The sequence below is a fragment of the Kogia breviceps genome, chromosome 8, assembly GCF_026419965.1.
Source record: "Kogia breviceps isolate mKogBre1 chromosome 8, mKogBre1 haplotype 1, whole genome shotgun sequence".
Taxonomy (NCBI): Eukaryota; Metazoa; Chordata; class Mammalia; order Artiodactyla; family Physeteridae; genus Kogia; species Kogia breviceps.
In genome coordinates this window covers 90,162,816-90,187,268 of record NC_081317.1, presented here as the reverse complement: position 1 = coordinate 90,187,268, position 24,453 = coordinate 90,162,816, and the positions used below count along the sequence as shown (strand labels likewise).

Genomic DNA, 24,453 nt, shown 5'->3' with positions numbered 1-24,453 from the left:
TTCTCAGATAGGCAAAAATTGCCACCATCAGTGTTAGACTTACATCTTTCTCACAGCTTGCAATCTGGGTGAAGAGAATATCTATTCTATTCTATTCTCTCTCTCTCTTTTGAAACAGTCAATCCATCATTTCTCTACTGTAACATTGGCATTGATAAGGATCCCAGTGAGTGAAAAATTCGGAACATTTCATGAATTTGCTTGTCATCCTTGCCGCAGGGGCCATGCTAATCTTCTCTTTATGGTTCAAATTTTAGCAAGCAGGAGCTTCTTTCTTGATGGTATCAGCAAAAGTCCCCAGGGCAGACTCTAATTGCCATGGGTTGGGTCACATATCCATCTCTGAAACAATCACTGCAATCTAGGGAAGTGGTTAAGAAATTAGCCAGGCCTCTCTAGATCATCTGGAGGAACCAGAATCATCTGAATCATCTGAACTCAGAGGTTTGGGGGCAGTCTGTTCTGTTCCAGCTGGACTAAGAATGGGTAGAAAGTTATTTACCCCAAAGACAGTAGACCAAAAGAAAACAAAAGGTGTCCCTTGGAGATAGTATTTGAATATTCATTTGTGGGGCAGATGTTAACAAGTTCTACATTGTTTCAGTTATTTATTGCTATGAAACAAATCACTTGAAACCTTAATGGCTTAAAACAACAAAAAGCATTTTATTATTATCTCTAAGAGTTCTAGGGGTTGACTGGGTTCAGCTAGCTTATTCTCTCTTGGCATCTGTTAGTAGTCAGATTGTATGTGGGGCTGAAGTTAACCTGAAGTCATGTCTGGAGGGAGGTGTTGACTGTCAACTAGATTTCAGCTGGGCTTCCTCACAGAATGGTTGTTGGGTTCTAAGAGGACGCCAAAAAGACCAGGTGAAAGTGGTGTCACCTTTTATGACCTAGCTCACAAGTAGTCACATAGTGTGGAAAATGCAATCTGCTATATACATTGCCTTATTTCAAGTGACCGGTTTTTATAAAGAACATGAAATATAAATTAGGCTATGCCAGTTCTTGGGTTGTCCTTATATTGACCAGTTTCTTTGTTGCCTAATGTATCACATAGTATCACCAAAAAGCTCTCCAGCATTCTTTCTCCCTTCCTAATAGCACTCTTAGTTGTGAATTATCTCCATCCCCTTCATGTATAATCTTAGATGGATAAATTAGCAACCAGCCTTCCACCACAGAAGGAAAAATAGATCCTTCCTCTTTCTTCCCCAGCACAATCACAGGTAGGGGTGGGTGGATCCCTAAGTTCAGCTATATTAGAAGCTCTCCCTGGAACTTTGAATCTTGAGCATGTGATATCCATAACTGAGGGAACTGCTGGAGCCCATTTATTGCAGGGGCAGTAGCCCAAGGAGACTCTTCCTACTGTACCAATGTGATTATGGATTTTGCTTCCTAGCCCTTCTAAGCTCCTGCTGTCTGGTTCTTCAGCCTCCCAAGTCTTTGAGCTCTCAGATGGCTTTCACTCAAGTAAACCAGAGTTGAGTGCTGTTGGTTGTGTACAAGGCTTAACTGACAGACCATCATAACTACAGTTAGCTGTATTTTAATATCCAAATTAATTAAATTTCTTCAGTTATCCCAGAAAGCTCAATTGAGAAAGTATGTTATGGTAAATTATTTTGTTAATGACTTGTTAAAACAGTGATTACTAACTTTTACTACAATGGGGCCTCTTAATGCTAAGTGGCCTCTTAGAATAAAAGAAAGGAATTGGAATTTCTCATTGACCTAATAATAGTTTGGGGACAGCAGTGGGAGATTGGGGATAAAACATATTAAGTATATTTACAAAAAAATCCTTTACTAACAGACAGTGTCATCTGTTTATCCATATGGTTACATGGCACTTTATTCTTTAGTATCACCAAGTATACATAGCAGATGCTGTCTGTGCCCTGACCAGATCCCCTTGATCCTTTTTACTGCTTCTGTGCAGCAGTTATGCAGCTTTGAGCGAATCTTTGCTTCTAATGGCTTGTGTCTGTGACTCTTTTGAGGACTGTCTTTGAGTGACTGGCTTCACTTTGTGCATAGGCCCAGAGAGCTTGAAGTGCTCCACCTCCCTGGAGAGGTTCTTAGCTGTTGACTGACTAACGCAAGGGCTATGAAAGACCAGTTCCCTTGCCTTGAGACGGCTCAAACTCAGTTACTTATACTCCAGAGTTCCCCTGCTGGACCAGGCTAAAGCTGGGATTTTGCCCCACATTGCTCCCTTGCTTGGACGCTGCTACTTCTCTCTACTGCTTCCAATTCCCAGTTTCTCCTGGGAGCACTTCCTTGATAAGTCAGATGTACTTGAATCCTTCTCTTAGGGTCTGCTTGTGGGAAACCCTACATAAGACAGTATGACACTAAGCCTTTTTCATATTCATAGTCTTTGGAATCACTTTGGGGCATCACAGTAATGCCCTGCTGTTTCCAGTTCATTCTTGGAATACTGACTTGTGGCACTTTGGGATGGCCAGAACATATATTAACCATCACATTAGTGAGTCAGCTGCATTTCTCGTTTCATTTAACTCATGGCTCCACTTTTACCTTAATTGAGTTATGCACGTGTTACTGGATTTTTTTTTTTTTTTTTTTTTTTGGCTGTGTCGGGTCTTAGTTGCAGCACGCAGGATCTTCTGTTGTGGCGTACGGGCTTCTCTCTAGTTGTGGCATGCAGGGTGGGCTCTGTAGTTTGTGGCACACATGCTCTCTCATTGAGGCGCGTGGGCTCAGTAGTTGTGGCACAAGGGTTTAGTTGCCCCACGCATGTGGGATCTTAGTTCCCTGACCAGGAATTGAACCCTCATCTGCTGCATTGTAAGGTGGATTCTTTACCACTGGACCACCAGGGAAGTCCGTTGTTACTGGATATTAAATAGCTTCTCTTAAAAGTCAGTCAGTACGTTCACAGCAGTAGGTTGCCCTTCACTATATATAACTTATCCTCACCAGTCCATTCAGAAAGATTGGTCAGTATTTATCCCTGTCACGCCATGTGGCATGCGTGATCCTAGTTCCCCGACCAGGGATCAAACCCATGCCCCCTGCATTGGGAGCACCGAGTCTTAACCATTGGACCACCAGAGAAGTCCCAATATTTACAGTATTTAATTGCATTGCCTGGCATGTGATATAATAGCTATTTATCAATATTTAAAATTGCATCATAGGAAGCTTTCTATCCTAAAATAGTTTAAATAATATAGGAATTATCTTTTCCATAGCATTCAATAGATATTTCCTGTAAAACTACTTGGTGCTGATGCCTCTTCAGGGGAGAAGTAATTCTTTGGCAGCTCTTTCTAATTGTGTGCGTGGTGGTGGGGACCAGTTATGGTCTCTTCAGGCTCTCGTTTTATATATATATATATATTTTTTTTTTTTTTTTTTTTTTTTTTTTTGCGGTATGCGGGCCTCTCACTGCTGTGGCCTCTCCCGTTGCGGAGCACAGGCTCCGGACGCACAGGCCCAGCGGCCATAGCTCACGGGCTTAGTTGCTCCGCGGCACGTGGGATCCTCCCGGACCAGGGCACGAACCCGCGTCCCCCGCATCGGCAGGCGGACTCCCAACCACTGCGCCACCAGGGAAGCCCTCGTTTTATATTTTTAAAAAGAAATTTTACCAAAGATATATATGTAGTTTGCTAAGTACACATCACTTCAGGAATCAAATAGTTCCACAAGATTTTTAAGATAAATACCAGGCCCTGGCCTCCTTGCTCCCCATTTCTCTTCCCCAAGACTCCCACTTTCAACTCTTAGCTAATTCTTTTGATATATATATATTCTTTTGATATACATATGTGAAAAGCCATACTTGGAGCTTCTTAATTTTTCAGTTTAGGCATTATCTATTGACTTCCCCTTGGTTAGAGATAAGAATTTTGTGTTTTATGAGTTTGTTAATTTCTCCTTATGATTCAACAGGTTTTGCTCTGTGCATTTCAATGCACATTCCCCATTCCTCCATCCCCCCGTATAGTTAGAATTTTCATTAGATCAGCTGTTCTCAAAGTATAGTCCAAGGACCCATAGGGACCTCTGAGAGTTTTTCAAGGAGTCTGTGAGGTCAAAGCTATTTTCATATTGATATAAAGACTTATTTGCTTTTTTCACTCTCATTCTTTCATGAGTGTACACTCACGTATGATATTGCAAAATCCTGAATGCAGAAGCAAATATGAGAATCCAGCTATCTTCTGTTAATGCAAAAATGTAAAACAGTGCCACTCTTCTCATTTTTTTGGGGGGGGGGTGAGTATAGTTATTTTTCATAAAAGTTAACATATAATTGTTTATTTTTAAAAAATTTATTTTTGGCTGCGTTGGGTCTTTGTTGCTGCGCGCGGGCTTTCTCTAGTTGCGGTGAGTGGGGGCTACTCTTGTTGCGGTGCGTGGGCTTCTCATCGCAGTGGCTTCTCTTGTTGCAGAGCACGGGCTCTAGGCGCGCGGGCTCAGCAGTTGTGGCGCATGGGCTTAGTTGCTCCATGGCATGTGGGATCTTCCCGGATCAGGGCTCGAACCCATGTCACCTGCATTGGCAGGCAGATTCTTAACCACTGCGCCACCAGGGAAGTCCCTGTAATTGTTTATTTTTATTTAAAAATTAATCAACAAATAAGTGTGGTGTTTTTTTTTTTTTTTTTGCGGTACGCGGGCCTCTCACTGTTGTGGCCTCTCCCGTTGCGGAGCACAGGCTCCGGACGCGCAGGCTCAGCGGCCATGGCTCACGGGCCCAGCCGCTCCGCGGCATGTGGGATCTTCCCGGACCGGGGCACGAACCCCTGTCCCCTGCATCGGCAGGCGGACTCTCAACCACTGCGCCACCAGGGAAGCCCTTATATTACTGTTTCTTGAGGTAGATTTCAGACAGCATTTCTCGACTAATAGGGAAGGTGAGAATTTAACTTTCTTACACCATTTCTCCTCTGCCCCCCCCCCCCACACGTATTGGCCTTCCCTTACCCTTCCAGTATCTCAAATTTGGCTCTGTGTTCACATTATGACTCTGTAAACAAAACACATAGGGTACGGCAACTAAACAACCTTGTATTTTTCCTGGAGTTAATAACTGTCCCATTTAAAATCCTTCTTGTTTTTTTATGACCTATCTTCACATTTTCATGGAACTGTTAACTTCTTAGTGCTCTCAACTATGTCATGTGATCTCTCCATTTCTTTTTTCCCTTGGCGAACTCCTTGGAGCCCCTCATCTTCCTGCTCCAGTCTGCTCCTCAGTCCTGCTGCCTAGCTCTCATTTTGGGCTTCAGCATCATCTTTCAAATTCTCTTTGCCTGTTTTCTAGGATGGATCTCCAATTCCTATATTCTTCATCTTCCTTTTCTTGGTTTATTCCCAGCTTCCTGAAGCACAAGCTTTAATAGCTTCCTGAGAAAGGATATGTGGGAGGTAGACTTTTGGGTTCTTGCTTGTCTGGAAAATGCCTTAGTCTCCCCTCATAATTGATGTTTGGCTGGGTATGGTCTAAGTTGGAAATAATTTTCTCGGAGAATTTTAAAGGAACCTTTTACCTTCCAGTATCGCTTTTGAGAAGTCTAATGCCAGTTTTATTCCTGATTCTTTGTTAACTCCCCCCACTTCAAACTTTCCAGATCTTTATCCCAGGTGTTTTAAAATGTCACTGTAATGAACCAGGTGTGGGGATTTGTTCATTCATATTGCTGAGCACTTGGTGGAACTTTTTAGTGTGAATAAGTAATTTTTTAGTTCTGAGAATTATTTTTTGTTGTTCATCATTCTCCCCATTTTCTGTCTTTTCTCTTTTGTATTCAGACTTTGGGCTTCATTAGTTAATTCTTTTTTTCTCTTGTTCATTCACTTTTATTTCTCCTTTGCCTTGTCTGTGACATTTCCTCAGCCATATTATCTTCCAACCATACTAGTAACTTAAAATTTTTTTTTCAATTTTAAACTTCCAATAATTTTGTTTCTGGAATATTTCTTTTCAAAAAAATTAAAAACATTCTCTTCTTGTTTCATGGATATCATATCTTAGCTCTCTGAGGATGTTAATTATAGGTGTTTTTCACCCTTAGTTCTGTTTCTTCCAGATGCCTTTTTGTTTGTTTAGGGCTCTTTCATGTTGTTGCCAGAATCTTGGCTGTCTGTGCACTGATGCTGTACAGAAATACTGAGACAGTTATGGAGGAGAAAGAAAGAGTGGCTTTATCTGTTTGCCAGGCGAAGAGGGAACACAGTAGGCTAGCACCTCAAGAACTGTGCTCCCCTCCCTGGGGAATAGGGAGAGGTCTTATAGTCGGGGCTCATGGTCAGGGCTATGCAATAAGGACAAAGTCTTGCATTCTTCTTCTGCAGAGTTTCAAAAGGATGGGGTTGCTGACAAGATTAGGATGCGTGCAGGGTCTCAGATGGTCTCCTAATCTCAATGAGCTTCTCTGGTCCCTTTAATCTTGCCTCAGGTGGTTTCTTGCCTGCTCCTCCCTTGATCAGCAACTGTTCGAATCTGCCCTTTGGAACTCAGGGAAGGTCATGGAGTCTGGAGTTTTGCCTACAAGAAATGGGGGACAAAAAAGCCTCCGTGCCTGGAAGCCCCATAGGGCTGCACTCGGTTTCAGTGTTAGGGATTTTTCCCCTCCAGTTTGTGGTGCTTCTACCTGACTGATTGGAAGCTGAGTGAATGGGCCTTGAGGACTGGTGGGCTTCATTGTAGGGAAGTTTGATGGGGACCCAAGTGGTCTGTTGGAGGGATTCCCTGGGTATATGAACCCTGGGCTGCTACTCTTCTATTGGTGGGTGGGGTGGGTAGAATGTCTTACGTTCTAGTGTGGACTTTAACTTCATGCTCCAGTTGTGGGTGTAGCAGCTCGTCCCCGCCTCATGTCCTGAGTACAGAGTTTCTCCGGTTCTGCCACCCAAGCCCAGCAGGGAGCTGCAGGCTTCTTTCTCGAAGAGGCTTTTCCACACCCCCTCCACCAACCCGTCAGAGGCAGGCGCCCTTTCTTTGTCTCCTGTAGCACCTTGTACTTCCTTCCACAGCACTTGCAATACTTTATTGTATTTGAATGTTGATTAGTCTGTCGCCCCTGAGGGCAGAGATGGGATCATTTTATCTCTAGTGCCAGGCACAACTGTCTGTCTGCATGTGTTTGTATCCTGGGGTGTAACCATTAGATTCTGCCTCACTCCCTCCCAGAGGACCAGAGGTTCCTTTGCTGCAGAGGATAAAACAGGGTTTTAAACTTTGTGGCTCCTTCAGCTTCTACAGAGTCTGTGGGCAGAAGGCACAGAGCAGGGCCATTTCGGGGGTTACTGACCCTGTGTTCTAACCACACAATGAGAGTGTGTCATGAGCACTAGTCAAGGAGTTAGACTTTGAATCAGCAGTCCTATAGTTCCTAGGAAGTGTAGCAGTTTCTTAGGAGAGGACAAGCAAGTTCTTGTTTCTGATGAGTCCAGGAGATGAAAATGTACAGATATGTAATGATTCCAAACTCAGCTTTGGAAAGTGATCCACCCATAGTCCATGCGGTCTCTTCTTTATTCCCTTTTTAAATTTAATTTTAACATTTATAAAAAATTTGAAATGTACAAAAAATAAGCTTTTGAAGCAAATGCTAGACATCATGTCATTTCATCTGTATTTCTATATGTTATCTCTTTAAAAACTACTCTTTTGAAAAAAAAATCAGAATGCCATTATCACACCCAACGGGGAGAAAAACCTAGTAATTCTGTAGTATCATCAAAGATACATGTAATGTTCTAAGCAGTCGGTTGGGTTGGCTGTATAGAAGCCCTACAGGTCAAAATGGAGTCTGACCAGATGGTTCTGGAGCTTGTTCATCTCGTTTTTCTTTATCCATTTTTTTTGAAGTTTAATTTATTGAGCTTTATTGAGGTCTATGTACATACCATAAAATTCCTTGTTTTAAGTGTACAGTTCAACTATTTTTAGAGAATTTGATGTGTAACCATCATAACCCAACTTTAGAACACTTCCGTCATGCCCCCAGAAGTCCCTCTTGCCACCTGCAGTCCTGCCCCGAGCCCAACCCCAGTCCCAGAAAACCACTAATCTACTCTGTCTCTATAGCTTTACCTTTTCTGTGCCACAGGTGTGGAACTTCCATTAGATTATTTTTTTTATCGAATAGACTTCCAGCCAGTCCCCTTGTCTTGACATCATCTTCACTCCACTTCCCCTGGCACCTTGGCAGCCAGTTCTGAGCCTCTGGGTGGGTGGTGGCTTATATATGTCAGGTTGTTTTAGCCACTGCCAGTTTAGGATTCAGCTTTCTGGGCATGCTAAGTCAGTCAGCATGCATTCGTTTACCTGCTCACGAGCTTCCAAAATGCTATTGATATTTCTTTCCCATTCTTTTTTCCCTTGTGGGTTTTTACCTTTAAAACAACAAAACCAAAAAACTTTTAGGGGTGGAGAGGGTAAATGCATGAGTGCAATCTACTACCATCTATAACTGGAACTCTTCCCCACTAATATTGATTTGCCCTTATTTAAGGTTGCTAAAAGACTTTATAATTTCTTGGAGTTTATTGTCCTTAGGGAATGCAGAACTCTGACTTCTCAGGTATAGATGTTGCATCACCCACACACTGGTCTTTTTTAACATGGACCCTAAGTGTTAAAAGTGGGTCATGTAAGGGTGAAGGGGAGGCTGTAAACAGCCAGTAGCTGATCTGTGTGTGTGTGCAGGCTTCCAGGGCTGTAAGCCGACTCAGCATTTGCTCCTTATTGGACAGGTGTTTAGTCTGCCTGCCCACCATCAGAAACATCGCAAGCTTTGAAAGGTCCAAGCTTGGCCATTCATGCCTCCCTCTTATTTTTAAGATTTTTTTTTTTTTGATGTGGACCATTTTTTTAGTGTTTATTGAATTTGTTACAACATCGCTTCTGTTTTATGTTTTGGTTTTTTAGATGCCAGTCATGTGGGATCTTAGCTCCCTGACCAGGGTCGAACCCACACCCCCTGCATTGGAAGGCGAAGTCTTAACCACTGGACCGCCAGGGAAGTCCCCATGCCTCTCTTGTCATTGCACCCTCTGTGCTCTGACTTTGACTTAAGCTCTTCTGCATCTTAACACTTTCTTTTTTTATAGGATCATGGATTTTCCTGGGCACTTTGAACAGATCTTCCAGCAGCTGAACTACCAGAGACTTCATGGCCAGCTCTGTGATTGTGTCATTGTAGTGGGGAACAGACATTTCAAAGCCCACCGCTCAGTACTAGCAGCATGCAGTACACATTTCCGAGCCCTGTTCTCTGTGGCAGAGGGAGATCAGACCATGAACATGATCCAGTTGGATAGCGAGGTAGTGACAGCAGAGGCCTTTGCCGCACTGATTGACATGATGTATACCTCCACCCTCATGCTGGGGGAGAGCAACGTTATGGATGTCTTATTGGCAGCCTCTCACCTGCACTTGAACTCTGTTGTTAAGGCATGTAAACATTACCTAACGACAAGGACGCTGCCCATGTCTCCCCCCAGTGAGCGTGTTCAGGAGCAGAGTGCCCGCATGCAGCGCTCCTTTATGCTGCAGCAGCTGGGACTGAGCATCGTGAGCTCAGCCCTCAATTCCAGCCAGAGTGGTGAGGAGCAGCCGGCCCCCATGAGCTCCTCGATGCGCAGTAACCTGGACCAGCGGACACCCTTCCCCATGAGACGGCTGCATAAGCGCAAGCAGTCTGCAGAGGAGCGGGCCAGACAGCGGCTCCGACCCGCCCTGGATGAGTCTGCCATCTCCGACGTTACGCCAGAGAATGGGCCGGGGGTTCATTCTCGGGAGGAGTTCTTTTCACCAGATTCTCTGAAGATCGTGGATAACCCTAAAGCTGACGGGATGACCGACACCCAGGACGACAGTGCCATCATGTTTGACCGGCCCTTTGGTGCTCAAGAAGATGCCCAGGTGCCCAGCCAGTCCGACAACAGCGCCGGCAACGTGACCCAGCTCTCCATGGCCTCCCGCGCCACTCAGGTCGAGGCTAGTTTTGAGCAGGAAGCCACAACTGAGAAAAGTGGTTTTCAGTGCGAAAACCCTGAGGCTGGCCTTAGTGAGAAGGAGCACATGAGAGTGGTGGTTAAATCTGAGCCCCTGAGCTCTCCTGAGCCTCAGGATGAAGTGAGCGACGTGACCTCCCAAGCAGAAGGCAGCGAATCGGTGGAGGTAGAGGGAGTGGTGGTCAGTGCCGAGAAGATAGACCTCAGCCCCGAGAGCAGCGACCGGAGTTTTTCAGATCCCCAGTCTAGCACTGACCGGGTAGGAGACATCCATATTTTGGAAGTCACAAATAACCTAGAACATAAATCCACTTTTAGCATATCAAATTTTCTTAACAAGAGCAGAGGAAGTAACTTTAGTGCAAATCAGAACAATGATGATAATATCCCAAACACCACTAGTGACTGCAGGCTGGAGGGGGAGGCCCCTTATTTGTTGAGTCCAGAGGCTGGGCCTGCAGGCGGGCCCTCCTCAGCCCCTGGCTCTCACGTGGAGAACCCGTTCAGCGAGCCCACAGATGCCCACTTCGTCAGGCCTATGCAGGAAGTGATGGGCCTGCCATGTGTGCAGACCTCAGGCTACCAAGGAGGAGAACAGTTTGGGATGGATTTTTCCAGGTCTGGTTTGGGGTTGCATTCCTCCTTCTCCAGGGTAATGATGGGCTCCCCTAGAGGTGGAGCCAGTAACTTTCCATACTACCGCCGCATAGCTCCCAAAATGCCAGTGGTAACATCAGTCAGGAGCTCACAGATCCCAGAGAACTCTGCCAGTTCCCAGCTAATGATGAACGCAGCCACATCCTCATTTGAAAATGGCCACCCTTCGCAGCCCGGCCCCCCGCAGTTGACGAGGGCATCTGCTGACGTCCTGTCAAAGTGCAAGAAGGCCTTATCGGAGCACAACGTCTTAGTCGTAGAGGGGGCTCGCAAGTATGCCTGCAAAATCTGCTGCAAGACTTTCCTGACCTTGACAGATTGCAAGAAGCACATCCGTGTTCACACAGGTGAAAAACCCTACGCCTGCCTGAAGTGTGGCAAGAGATTCAGTCAGTCCAGCCACCTGTACAAACACTCGAAGACCACCTGCCTGCGCTGGCAGAGCAGCAACCTTCCCAGCACTTTGCTCTAACCCTACTTCTTGAGATAATGATGAGGCCAGTATCAGGACCTAAACTACAGTCTCTTTTGGTTGGTGGTTAATGCCCTTGGGTTTGAGGCTTCAGGCTGCGAATGGCTCGTGCAAATTTCGATGACTAATAAGTAGAGAATTAATAGGTGTAGTGCTTGTGCTGCTACATTTCTGAGTGAAATGTACACTTTCGGAGAAGGGATCCAATCCCTGAAACCAACTTCTTCCTTAGGGTTGAGTAATGCAGTCAGAAAGTAGTTTGGAATCGATGACATTAAAAGTGGCACATTTGGGCTTCCCTGGTGGCGCAGTGGTTTAGAATCCGCCTGCCGATGCAGGGGACACGGGTTTGTGCCCCGGTCTGGGAAGATCCCACATGCCGCGGAGCGGCTGGGCCCGGGAGCCATGGCCGATGAGCCTGCGCATCCGGAGCCTGTGCTCCACAACGGGAGAGGCCACAACAGTGAGGCCCGCATACCACAAAAGAAAAAAAAAAAAGTGGCACATTTGACAATTAAAAATTGAAGTGCAAAAAAAGTTTTTTTAGCAATTTTTGTAAAACTCTGAAGCATTTAATTAAATTTCCTATATACCTTCTGATGAGATTATATACCTGTACAGTGATGCAAGATGAACTTATGTGTAACCAGTGGCAACTTTGTGCCTGTCTAAAAGGAAGGCCCTTGAGGACGTGCCTGTCTGCCAAAAACGCTTTAAAGTTTATCATGAGCTAGTCCTAGGCTTCAGAAAGTACTGTATTTTTTATTTTTGTCTGATTTGCAGTCACAGACACTGCACTTTGATGGTGCTGACACTGGGTCCAGAGCGAGCGTTCTCTGGACTATTAGGTGTATATATACTTTTGAAAACATCACTGTTTGTTACATAGATGTTTTAACAATTTTTCCTGGTTTTAAAAACAAAGTTGTAAAAGGAGTATGTACTTATAGGGAGCAACAAGTAAGGTATTGTTTCTGTATGTGCTGTTTTAGCAGTATTTTAACCAACTTGTATTACATATGTCACAGTTCCATGTTTGGAAGTCAGAAAAGAGCTAGTGTTTGTCTTTGTTCTGATGGTGTGGAGTCCTGTTTAGTGAGATCTTTTATGGCGCATTTACCCTTTGTTCCGTGCAGATTTCGGGGGCTGGTCCAGCCTGACACATCTCACCCAACGACAAACCCGTTGTCTGCTTCACTTCTTCACACTCATGCCACATATGGCTTCTTTCCCGGGCCTAGATTACTGTTTTCAGGTAAAAACTAACCAAAAGTGAAATCAACCCCCCTCCATCGTGGGTTTTATTAGTGTCCTATACTATCGTTTTAAAGTACAGACCCTGAACTTTTGTTGTTGCCCCAACCCAATACTGAATGTTTGAAATCCAAATGCAACAGTATTCATGGGTAAATATAAGCGGGTTGGGCAGCCCAGAGCATTGAAGTCACCAAGCAGCATCTGAGACAGTTTGAAGAGACATCTGGGTGACTGCCCTGGGCCTCCATAGACCCCACTGCTTCTCTTCCCCAGCCCCATCTGTGGTCTTCTGACCCTGTGCCATCGGGGCTTTTGGTAGCAGCTGTTAGGCTGAGCCCTGGCTCATGAGCTTCCAGGGGAAAAGCACAGGTTAATGTGTCTCTATAGAGCTCATGAAGTCAGTTTAATCCATGCATGAACATGAGTTCATTTTTTATACAGCTTTTTTAGACACAAGCCATTGTGCATAATTAAGTGAAATCCTTCAGTTCTTACCTTTGTTTAGAAAGAAAGGTAATCAACAAGTGTTTTCTCCTCTTAATCTAGTGTATGCAGTTACATATCTATGGATAAACTTACAATGTTCATTGCTTAGCATCTCCTATGAACTGATTCCCAGGGAGGAAAACCAAAAGGGAAACCTCTGATTCCTCTCCTTTCAGCAGATGTCGGGGAGACGGCTGGAGGCTGTGGGACACCTGTGAGGTTCAGCTGTGTGTGGCGAATTGTTAGCAGTCATGCTCTGACTTGATGTGAGGAGGCTCCACATCCACCCCTCTGTGGGGACCAGTGACTCGTGAGATTAACCCTGGGAGGCAGGTGGGTCAACGTGGAGAACGAGAGACACCCTGCCTGGCTTGGGAAGAGGAATCGGTGGCACCAGGAGAGCAGTGGCAGCCCTCCTCCCCTTCCACCTTGAGGAGGAGGTGCCAGGAAGCCGCCCCCTCACCTGAGCTCCAGCCTAAACGGACTTGCTTCAGGGCCTATCTCTTGACACAGCGGCTGGAGCCCTGCCTCTCCACTGCTAAGTGGAATCTGGAATCTCTCATCTACCTCTTAGTCAATCAGTTCCTACATGTGAGAAGCAAGCCTGTGAGCCAGTGTTCTCGTACATGCTGTAACACTTAAAAAATAATTCAGAGGTTCCCTGGAAAACCAGTCCCAGGGTTCCTACAAATTGGTAGTTTCTACCTAAATTTTAACCGGTATTGGGTACCTGGATTTGATTGGTTAGCCTTAATTATAGCTTGGCATAATCATATCTGGTGACCAAATCATAAAGTTCTATCGGGGCACCTGTGTCAGTGGTGCTATGCTGGTCAAAATTTGAGACTTTGAAATAAAAAATTTGTCATATTCTTGCCTCTAACTAATTATGTGTTCTTTTTCTTCGCCTTAGGTTATTAAGGTTGAAATAAAAAAGTGAAGTAGTATTGCTTTCTCTGCTAACCCTGCTGTGACCAGTAGTTTTTTTTAAAACCAAGCTTCCTAGAAAATACTCTTATGCTGTCGGTTAATAACAATTATTGGTCATTAGTCCCTCGTGCTTTCCCTGAGCTTTGAGCTGTGGACAAGGGTGATGTGTTGTTCTCATTGCAGTTTTACTCCTAGTGGGCCTGCCAAATTTTGCGCTTTCTGCGGCCCCCTTAATGTGCCTCCCAGGGTGAAGACTCCACTCTCCAGCCTGGCTCAGCTGTGGGGAAGAACTGGAGCCCAGGTCTCTCAGCAGGAGCAGGGCTTTGGCAGTGCTGGTGGCCTGGCCTTAGGAGGACTGAGGTGATTAGAAAAGGGCATTCACCTGGGGAGTGAGGAGATGGACACGAGGGACAAAATACAAAGGTGCTGAAACTAATTTTAAAATAAAAATTAAGAAACGCACCTACCTTGATTAGTCTTGACCAAAAAATGAGTATTGTGACCTTACCTAGTTCTTTTTGCCATGTGTGTTTAATTTGTCCGACGGTCTAGGGAGCAGGTCCAATTGCCGCGGTCACCACTGGGCTGTGGTTGTCCTGTCCTCAGTGAGGAACACTTGAAGGCATTTTAGCAGAGGATGAGGGGTAAGGTGGTTTGGACAGGCTCTAATAATTGAAATGCATGGGGATGGGGGTGGGAAGAAGAACCTGCAGTCACTAGAGGCCCTGATTTAGAAAATGTAAGCAGATGCTCTTATCATCAGCTTCTCCCAGTTACACGCCCAGGCGGTCTCTCAGAGAATTATTTAATAGAATTACACACTTTGGGCTCAGATGCTTCCAACCACAAAAGTGGGAGCACATCCATTAGCACCAGTCTTCCCCCCACAGAATCAGTACACATCAGACATTTTTCTTTGGCTCCCATCCTGTGGGTCCAATCAATCAAGCCTGGGTGCGTCTGACAGAATCCTGGGGCCGTTTGCCTCCTAGCCTCAGTGTCTCCCATGTGGCTACAGCTTGAGTTCACTGGGCATCGGCTCCCCTCTCAGGCCAGCCAGCAAGTTGTTAGCTGCCAACAAGGACATGGTGTTTCGGGTTCTATGGGTGGCACTGCCAATGTGGGGCAGGATCACTGGAAAGAAGAGGAAGAAAGGGAAATGAGGGTGATTCAAGAGCCTTAACTCGGGCCCTTTTTTCATGGCTAGGATGTGCCAATAAAAAGATTTGCCTTCCCCCCTCTCACTAAGCACTCCATTCCCCCAGGGCTACCGAAACCCAGACACAAGGGTGACAAGAATTATATATCCTGAACACAAGAATGTCAGGGCTAGAAGGAGTCTTGGAGCCTGTCTAGACGCAGCCCTTCAAATATCAGATGGCAAAACTAGGTGACGCCCTGGGCTTCTGATCTCCCGAAATAACTAGATGAAAGGCTGGATAGCACAGCTTCCTCTGGCCCCACTGCAGAGCAAGTGAGGTCACTCGTCCCTAATGTGCACCTTTCGAAAGCAGTACCCAGGGCACCGAGCTAAAGGCCCAGGGCTTGGGGGGATGGGAGTTTTCCCAGCTCCGGGCAACAGCCTGGCCGTCACAGCCAATGTTCCTCTCAGATGGGCACGGGGGCGGGGATGGTAGAGCTTCCAAGGGCTCCAATAATGGGAGCATTCACTGGGGGGGGAAGGCAGCTATGGCCCTTCTCTTTGGTTTTCCCTTCCAGAACGTAAGTAAAGGACAGGGACTGGCCCAGACAACCTGAGGCCCTTCCACTCGGTTACATATTAGTCTGGAGGCAGAGAGCACACCAGCTAGCTGAACACAGAGACCATAATATAAAGAACTGTTAACGGTAACTGAGGAGTCTAAAGAGGAATGCTAAGTAAGTGGTTCTCACAGGGCTCCCCGGCCAAGGGGCAGCAGCAGCGTGGGAGACATTAGCAGCACATTCTCAGGCCTCATCCCTGAGGCAGAATCGTGGGGGGGCCCGGCACCGTGTGTTTGATCAGTCCCTCCAGGTGACCAATGAACATAAAAGTTTGAGAACCACTGCACTAAGGTGTCACAGGGGCTGAGGTGCCAGATGCATCTACCTCCCCGGGGGCTAGGGGACAGGGAAGAGGGTATGACTGTTAAAACTTAGCCTGAGAAAGTGCGTTTGGAGCTGCGACTCCCACCTCTGGCGGCTGTGGCTTGTGTCTCTCTGGGGGCACAGTGCTTAACCCGAGTGTTGGGAGAACTGCAAGCTGGCTTCACAAGCCGTGGCGGGAAGGAACCGGGGCCGGGTGAAGTGTTGCTGGCAAAGCGCATTTCTTACCGCAGTTCTTCAGGGTCAGGAGAGGGTGGTTTGTAGGCAGTGGTTCTGGGGTCGTCACGTCCAGTCCAGCAGCTGCAATCTGACCACTGGCCAGGGCCTGGTACAGGTCATCCTGGTCCACCACTTCTCCCCTGAGAATGACGGTGTGATGTGGGTGCCCCAGAGCGCCCTCTACCCAGGTCGCCTTTAGGGCAGAACCACGCAGAGAATGAATTTTCCCATCAACCTGGCACTTGGCACTAACTTTCAAAGCAGTAAGCCTTATAGTGTACTTATTTATAGTTTGTACACTAATACAGAGAACTCCAGCCTGCCACTTTCGAGCTCTGTGTCCTTGGGCAAGTATCTCAAATTCTCTGTGCCTCAGGGTCCTCCTCTGTATGATAGGGAGAATACTACCTAACTCCTAGGAGTGCTAGGAGCATCAAAGCTTGCTTACACGCACCACTGCATGAACGGGACCCAGAGCCTGCATGTGTGTTGGGCTCCCGACCTCCGGCTGACAAGCACTGCAGCAAGTGTCAGGCACCTGCCCAACTGCAGGCAGAGACCTGAGGATACACCCAACTACCTCCATCCAAGTGAGCAGACATCCTTCCCATCAATGAACCACTGGAGTAGAGAACTGGTTTGCTAGAAACTTCACATTGTGCACTCAACGATACTCGTGCAGCAATAAATAACCCAGTGCCCTGAAGGACTGGGTACGCGACGGAAGCAACGACACTGTTGGCATCAGTGCGAGCCCTGTGTTCCTGCATGTTCACTCCACCCCAAAGGCACCCCCTTTGCAGCTAAATGTCAGTAACTACAGGCACCTGTGGGGTGGATGAGCCCTTGGAGTCCCCTCCCCATTGCCCATCTTTGCCTCCAAATTGATTTAAGTGGGTTCAAAGGGCACTAGCTAAGAATGGGTTGGAGTGGCAAAGAAGGAAGGTCTGCCCCCATCACATGCTCAGTGGCCTAAAGGCACCCTGGGGACACTTTGAGGACCCAAGACAACCTGGGCTTTGGGTCTGTCTGCCCAGGAGCATGAGGGTTCAAGCTGTCATTGACTCACACAGACAGACCCAGGCTCATCACCATGAAGGTCGGCCTCCAAAGGGCTGTAAAGAACATTAAGGCCACCCCTTTGTGGTCAGAGGTACAGGGTTACCTGGTAACTTGCTGCCACGGTGCCTTCACTTCCTGAGCAAGGCCAAGGGTACTGCTGGGAACCAAACAGGCCAGGCCCTGCTCTGAGCACCTGGGACATGCTCTGGTGCCTTTACTGTATTTCCGAGTTGTTTGGTTGATTGGTTTATGGAGGGCAGTAAGCTCAGCCTGAGTCTCACTGACAGCCCATGGGGAAGAAAAACCTCAGGTCACAGCAGCAGGGACAGCCCCTCTCTAGGCTTGCCTGGTGACCCAGAATACCTGCTGATGTTGACAAATACAGCTGTTTTCTTCATCTGCTGGAAGAAGTCCTTGTTGCAGAGCCCCCTGGTTGCAGGTGTTAAGGAGCAGGCCACGACAATGAAGTCAGACTCAGCGGCCAGCTGGTGGGTGGACACTGTGGGAGGGCAGCGCTCCATCAGGTGCTGTGTCCCAGGTTAGGGCCAGCAAGAGGGTGGGAACCTTGACCGTTCCTCCCTCTGCCCATAATGGAAACTCCCAGGATGCTTCCTGAAGGCCTTGTCTCTACCTGGAGAACTCTAATAACTGCACAAAGTCAACAGACACTCGTGGGATCCTGGTATGTTGTATCATTCAGCCAGCCCCCTGCTCTAAAGGTGGGGAAACTGAGGCCAGAGAGGGGCAGGAGCTTATTCAAGGTCACACAATGGGATCTGGGCCACTCCAGCTTTGACCACCTTCAAGGCCCAATGTGCCAAGGGGGCAGAGTGGCTGAGATCCAGCCTGCCCTCCGCTCACCACGCTGTGCGCCTGCCAGGGAGCTGGATCCACCCGGACACAAGGCTGGCGGGTAAGCGCTCACCAGTTGATTAAGGAAACTTTGCGTGAAAGTTCCTAGCAATTCCTTATATGTGTCACCATCCCTGCTGCTCTGTTTGTACATGGACAATGGTGATAAAAGACCCTGCAAGACAGGAGACCTGGAGTCCCTCTGGCACTGACAGTACTCACTGTGTGGCCTGGGTGAGTCCCTTTGCCCCCTGAATGGGCCTCTGCGTGCAGGGGCAGGGAGGTCAGACAACAGCTAAGGCACACCACAGACACCATGGAGCTCCTGCATTCTGCCCCAAAGTGCTGCCGTTACAGCAAACACGGAGAACCATCCAGCCGAGCACAGGTGGGGTTCCTGTGCAAACTGAGGTTTTACTTACCAAACTCTGCCTGGAATTCCTCTGCTTCCTGAGGCCTGGGCTGGCGCCCTGTGTAAAGCAATCTCTGGACACCGAATGGTTTCAGACACCGAGCAATGGCCTGGCCTGGAGGCAAGGAGTCAAGGGTCAGCGCTTGTTCGCAGTCCCTCAAGAGGGCAGGGCAGCACCCAGCAGCTCCACAAAGCCGGAGCTCCTGGGGGAAGGGTGGAGGTGGGGAGGTCCTTCCCAACATTAACCACTCCTGCCACACTGTACCCAGCCCCCTGCCGGCCCACACTGCCCTCAGGGGTCCGTGTGATAGTCCTTCAGGGATCTGAAGGCAGCACCACAGCTCTTGTGTGGCTGTGGCTGACTTGTGCTGTCCTCACACGGTGCTGGCCATCTTGAGGGCCATCTGCTAGCCTTCCCTGAGCACTGGACCTGGCAGCCCAGCAGAGGTCTGAGCACACGGTCCCCTTCCTCCTTCTGGACCCTCTGCTTCTGCTGGTGCACCCACAGACCCCACCCGACTTTCTGGTGGCGCTGCCCAACTGCCGACTCACCCCGACCCTGACCCTCTGCACACACACTGCTGCCGGGACAGGCTTGGGCAGCTGGATTTTCAGACGCAGATCATGTCCCAAAGCTGCTGGCTTCCTCCAAGCAGCCCTCTAGTATGGGAGGCAGGGCTGCTGGCTGGCCGGACAATTTATGCACCCCTCCCATCCTCACCCTCACCTCTGCACCAGGCAGGGTGCCAGAGAGCCACCGGCCTATGCCAGGCTTCTCCAGCGCTGGGGGCCACTGGAAGAAAAGTAGCTCTGCCCCGCCTCAGAATCACAGGTAAGCTCTGTCCGCTGGACCCTCTGGTTCCTGAATTAAGGCTTTAGGAGTCAGATGCCTTCCAGAACCCAGGCCTGGGTCCCACAGTAAACCCCTCCTAAAAGTCCCGACCCTGCAGCCATCATCTCTTTCATCTGTCCTGTACACAGCTATAATCATAAAGAACCCTGGCTCTTACAACTTGTTTCTATCACCTAGTGAGTTCTTAAGGAACTCCTTATTTTATTTTTTTGGCCTCTGTTTTACGATGCTGTGTCTTCTCGCTAGAGATATCCCTACTGCACCCAGGTACAGCAACCCTTTCCAAAGAAGGATTGTCAGCATCTGGACACGGGGTGCCAGAGACTCAAACCAAGACGTGAGAGCCAGGGTGCCAATCTGGGTAGATGGGAGCCTCACCTATGCGCCCCAGACCGATGATGCCAACGGTGCTCTGTGTGAGGCCGTAGCCACACATCCACAGGGGCTTCCAGGAGGTCCAGCCGCCGCTGCAGGGAGAGAGAAGGACGGGTTAGAGGCTCTGGTCTCGGGCAAAGATGAGGGCCGCTGCGCAGACGCTGTGGTCCAAGGGACAGGCCCAACCCTCCAGTCAAGGATTGAGAGGAGCATGTGTTACCCCTACAGCCACTGGGTGCTGCCGATAAGCAGGGTGACTGACTCTTCCTTTAAAGCCACTGGGGACACAGAATCCGAAGGCTGGAAGGGGCCTTACAGGTTCTCCTCCCATTTTGCAGACGGGAAAACTGAGACAAGAAAGGGCAATCTATGTGAGGTCACACAGCCAGGGCCGAGCAGCAGGTTACAAACCCAGGATGTAGGATTCCAAAACCAGTATTCTCAGTGCTCCAGGGAAGCCACAGGCCCACCCCTGTTGCCTTGAGTGGAGAGGGGAATAAAGCCTGTCTTGAGTCACCTCCAATGAAAGGACCAACTCCCTCGACAGAAGGGTGAGAGGGACATTCAGCACCGTGTCTAGTCAGCCCCATGCAGCCTCTGTCCCTGCCACATCCCCACCTCAAACCCCCTCTCCCAGTAAACATTCTCTGAGAGGCTGCATCTGCATGCCTCCTGGCCTTTGCTCAAGCCAGTCCCCGCACCTGGAGTATCTTTCCTAACTCTGGATGTACAGACCCACATCTCTGATCTGAAACCCTCAGGCCAGAATTTTAAAATTTTCAGATTTTAGGAAGGTGTAAGGTGCATATGCTGTATTCTACATAACACCCTCAACAGCATCTGGGGTGGCACTCATATCAAGCACGTTGGTGCATCTTCAATGAAATGAAACAACCTTCAGTTTCCAGAGTCTTTTGGATTCCCACATGATGGTGGACAGAGCCCTCTAAGGGCTCAAGAGGACGCCCACCAGCTACCACTTCCACGCAGCCTTCCCTCATCCACGCTCCTCCCCCACAATTTCCCTTCATGCCCTGTTTATCTCAGCTCTGCTGTGCATTTTAGTATCGTGCCTGAGTCTGTCCCCCCTCCTTAGTTGGGGCACAGCCGGGGACAGGATCACCTCTGGTCCAGGGTGACACTGGGTGCTCAAGTACTAGCTGCTGAGCAGAGTCGACTTCCCTGCCAAGTGTTCACTCACTTCTTCACCTCCTCGATGGCCTCAGGCAACCGGCGACAGGTGGTGAGCAGCAGGGAGACAGCGAGTTCGGCTGTGGCGTCCGTCAGGACATCTGGGGTGTAGCCCACACGGATCCCACTACGAATCAAAGATCTGGCGGTAAAACTGGCCTCAAGCACCTTCACCAATTTCTACTGCTGGGACATTGCCGTGATGCAGCTTTGTTCCCTCTTTGCGCTGCCTGTCGGGAAGCTCAGAGCTGTAAGTGAGCACTCAGGAATGGCCAGCCCTCATTCCCATCTTGATTATCTCCCATTTTGAGAAGGATATAAGATGGAAGATAGGGGTCCAAAGTCTGGAGCCAGTAACTACTTAACTTTTCTGAACTTCCTCATCTAAAGAGGGAAATAATAATACTTGCCTTTTCTACTTGAAGGGGTTATTGTGGGGGTCAAAAAAAAAAAGAATGAATGTGAAAGGGTGTCACCTGGACATTGTTACCCACTGCTTCTGACTGCTCGGCCTTACCTTAACTGATGTGTGCACACATGAGCAGATTTTATCATCAGCTACCTTACGTTTTCACTGAATGGTCAAAGAATATGAAGAAAAAAATAAACAGTCAGCTCCTCTTTTTCCCTCTCTGGTAGTCACCCCTCACTCCAGGCCCTGCTTCCAGAGCCCAAGCTGCACTTACCGCTTCTTAATTTCATCCAAAGCCAAGTGGTCGACACCCACGGACATTGTGCTGATGACTTTGAGATTGGCTCCTGTTGGGCAGAAAAAGCATTGTTTGTATCTTTGCTGATGGGATTCAAGGCCCTCCTGCACACTATAGTCGGGTCCAGAAAAGGCAGGGCCCTGTTCAGGTCATGAAGCAAGGATGAACAGAGCTGGACGAGGGCCCTGGGCCCTGGCTCTCCTCCACACCACGGTCTTTGCCCTCCTAAGGCCTCCCTCTGGGGACTCACCGCCAGGAGAGAGGGGCAAAGTGTGTGCCAGATGGAACCGCACACAACTGCTCCCTCTGGCCTAGGTCTGCAGTGAATGCCCTCAGAGCTCAGAGAGGTCACTGAAGACCTGCTTGGGAACCAGCAGCAGAAGGCTGCTATGTCCACCAGGGCCAGACACCCTTGGAACCCTCCCCGGGCCTGCCCAGTGCACACACCTGCAGCATCCAGGAGCTCCTTGTCTATGCGGTCAGAGAGGAGGCAGAGCAGGCCATGGGCCCCGGCCGCACCCCGTTGCAGGTCCTTGCTGGGGATGGGCTCATCAGAATCCCACTGCTCCACCTCACAGCTGAAGGCAAAGGAAAGACCGCTCAGAAGTGCGGGAGCCCCGCAGGTGCCCCCAGGCCCCCAGAGCCCCTCCAGCCCCCTGCAGACCCCTCCCAGAGTGGGAGACACTGTCTTCTGCTTGCTCTGGCCTCAAGCTGCCTGGGGCTGGCTGAGGCGAGTCAAGGTCAGGCGTGGGTTGCCTCAGAACTGTCCTGAGGGTGAAGGACTGTCACAGAGCACAGCTCTCTGACAAGGACTGAAAGGGGCCTACAGTGAAAGAAGAAAGTCACGGGGACGGCTCTCAGCTCAACATAAGGAAGCGCTTTCTTTTTTTTTTTTTGGTACACGGGCCCCTCACAGTTGTGGCCTTGTCCGTTGCGGAGCGGAGCACAGGCTCCGGACGCGCAGTCTCAGCGGCCATGGCTCACGGGCCCAGCCGCTCTGCGACATGTGGGATCTTCCCGGACTGGGGCACGAACCCGTGTCCCCTGCATCGACAGGCGGACTCTCAACCACTGCGCCACCAGGGAAGCCCCAAGGAAGCGCTTTCTTACCCCTACAGGAGGCCTCACAGGTAGTGAGCTCCTGGGCCTGGGCTGCCTATTGTTGGGAAGGCCAGTGGGGGGGTCCCATCAGATGGGGCTTGATTTCCCTGTCTAGTTGCACATCCTCTCCTATGAGTCCATGAAATGAAAAACTCTTGCTCTTGACTTTGTACTTGGACAAGATCAAAGCAGTTCAACATGGAGGAGTTTCAGGGGGCACTTCTATGGTGGCTGGTGGGCACGGGGCATGTTTTCCCATGGTGCTGCCCAACCTCCAAGCCCTTGACATTTAATTCTGTGCAGCCAACACATACGGAGCATCTACACGCGCAATACACAGAGCTGCTGGCACTTCCCAGAATTCCCCGCCGCAGCACCTCCACGCCCAAGCCCCAGGCACAGGCTTCCTTTCACCCTCCTTTGATGGTGGCACAGCGCTATAGCAGTGTGAGCTGCTACCATTAGTGCCCTTGCTGTTTCTGCCCTCCCCTCTTCCCCCCTCAATGCTTGGTACATGGCAAGTCCTCAGCAAAGGTGTTTTGTTTTGTTTTGTTTTGCGGTACGCGGGCCTCTCACTGTTGTGGCCTCTCCCGTTGCGGAGCACAGGCTCCGGACGCGCAGGCTCAGCGGCCATGGCTCACGAGCCCAAGCCGCTCAGCAGCATGTGGGATCTTCCCCGACCGGGGCACGAACCCGCGTCCCCTGCATCGGCAGGCGGACTCTCAACCACTGCGCCACCAGGGAAGCCCTCAGCAAAGGTTTTATTGCATTGAATGAAGTGAACAAATCTCATTTTCCCCTGGCACTGGTCTCTGAGGCTGGGTTCCACCTTCTCCCTGCCTGATATGGGCGGTGCAAACCTGCATAATGCAGGGCTCAGACTGCAGCAGACAGAGCCAAGTTCACATCCCAGCTGTGCCACACACGGTCATTGGGGAAGGTACTTAACCTCTCCCAATTTTCTCTGTAAAGTGGGAATTACAGTACCGACTTCACAGTACTGAAGGATTAGGAGTTTACGTATATGAAGCACCTAGCAAGGCTGACCTGCAGGGTTCAATTTAAGAAATGCTACCAGAGGCCCCCTGACAACTGTCCAAAGGGACCAGGTAATCCAGTGACTGCCAAGGTCGCTGACTTGGCCAAGTGACCACAGAGGGTAAAAGATTAACAGCCTGTACCGTGTGTCATGGGCCGTCTCCCCTCTCCCCAGGGCCATGACTGGGGAGGGCTCCAGCCCTTTCCCCCACCCACACGGCAAGGGCCAGGGGATCTGCGGGTCCCAGAGTCACGGCAACGGGCCTGGAGAAAGCTGGGCCCCAGAGAACCTTCTCTAAGCTTCGCCAAACTCCAAGACCGTCCTGGCCAGGCACAGGTTGGAAACTTCGGCCAAGGCCCAAGCGCAGGATCCCGGATCTCTCTGACGCCACGGACCACCCCGTCCGCCCCACCAAAAATAACTAACTGGGCCTCGGGAGGCCTACCCCGACCCGCCCGGAGACGCTGAGTCAGCCCGCGTACTGGGGGCCCGAGGTCCCGGAGCGGCGCCTGGGGCTCTGCAGCCCCTTCCCGCGACGCCACCCGCAGAACTCGCGCCCGGAGGGCGGGGACTCGGCGCGCGGAGCGTGCGGGGGCGCCGGGCTCTTACTCTGCGGCTCGGGCGAGCGCGGCGCTGCCCTCAGGGGGGATCCTGCGCGTCACAAACACCTTCATGAGTCGCACAGGCCTCATTCACCTTGCAGCCGCCGGATACTGTGCCGGACCCCGCGGGCGGAAGCAGGCC

At 49.5% G+C, this 24,453-nt stretch overlaps 2 protein-coding genes and 1 pseudogene across 10 annotated transcripts in view; 1 reads left to right on the top strand and 2 right to left on the bottom strand.

Moving 5' to 3' along the window:
- ZBTB5 (zinc finger and BTB domain containing 5) overlaps positions 1 to 13,763 on the top strand; it is a 22,555-nt gene extending 8,792 nt beyond the window's left edge. For 2 of the 7 annotated variants that reach the window (XM_067039703.1, XM_067039704.1), the window contains exons 2-4: positions 9,103 to 11,162; positions 12,274 to 12,392; positions 13,057 to 13,763. In XM_067039703.1, coding sequence (XP_066895804.1) covers positions 9,107 to 11,137 — 2,031 coding nt within the window. In that variant the 5' untranslated portion in view covers positions 9,103 to 9,106 and the 3' untranslated portion in view covers positions 11,138 to 11,162; positions 12,274 to 12,392; positions 13,057 to 13,763. Of the gene's footprint in view, positions 1 to 9,102; positions 11,163 to 12,273; positions 12,508 to 13,056 lie in introns of those variants that run through there. The other 5 variants (XM_059073239.2, XM_067039700.1, XM_059073242.2 and 2 more) reach the window with 4 other exon arrangements.
- On the bottom strand, positions 174 to 272 carry LOC131762023 (U6 spliceosomal RNA; annotated as a pseudogene).
- Positions 7,511 to 24,453, bottom strand: GRHPR (glyoxylate and hydroxypyruvate reductase). 3 transcript variants are annotated; one of them, XR_010841610.1, is made up of 10 exons: positions 24,319 to 24,445; positions 22,017 to 22,147; positions 21,546 to 21,618; positions 20,870 to 20,986; positions 19,672 to 19,760; positions 18,451 to 18,555; positions 17,540 to 17,675; positions 16,124 to 16,254; positions 14,319 to 14,475; positions 7,511 to 8,385 (listed from the first exon to the last, which is right to left on the bottom strand). XR_010841610.1 is itself a non-coding variant. In XM_059073273.2 (9 exons), exons 1-9 carry the CDS (start codon positions 24,399 to 24,401, stop codon positions 14,823 to 14,825), a joined length of 987 nt encoding a protein of 328 aa, XP_058929256.1. In that variant the 5' UTR covers positions 24,402 to 24,453; the 3' UTR covers positions 14,602 to 14,822. The 3 variants fall into 3 exon arrangements, 1 of the variants encoding a protein (XP_058929256.1); XR_010841611.1 differs by having other exon boundaries at positions 7,855 to 10,303; positions 24,319 to 24,452; XM_059073273.2 differs by lacking the exons at positions 7,511 to 8,385; positions 14,319 to 14,475 and adding an exon at positions 14,602 to 14,944 and having other exon boundaries at positions 24,319 to 24,453.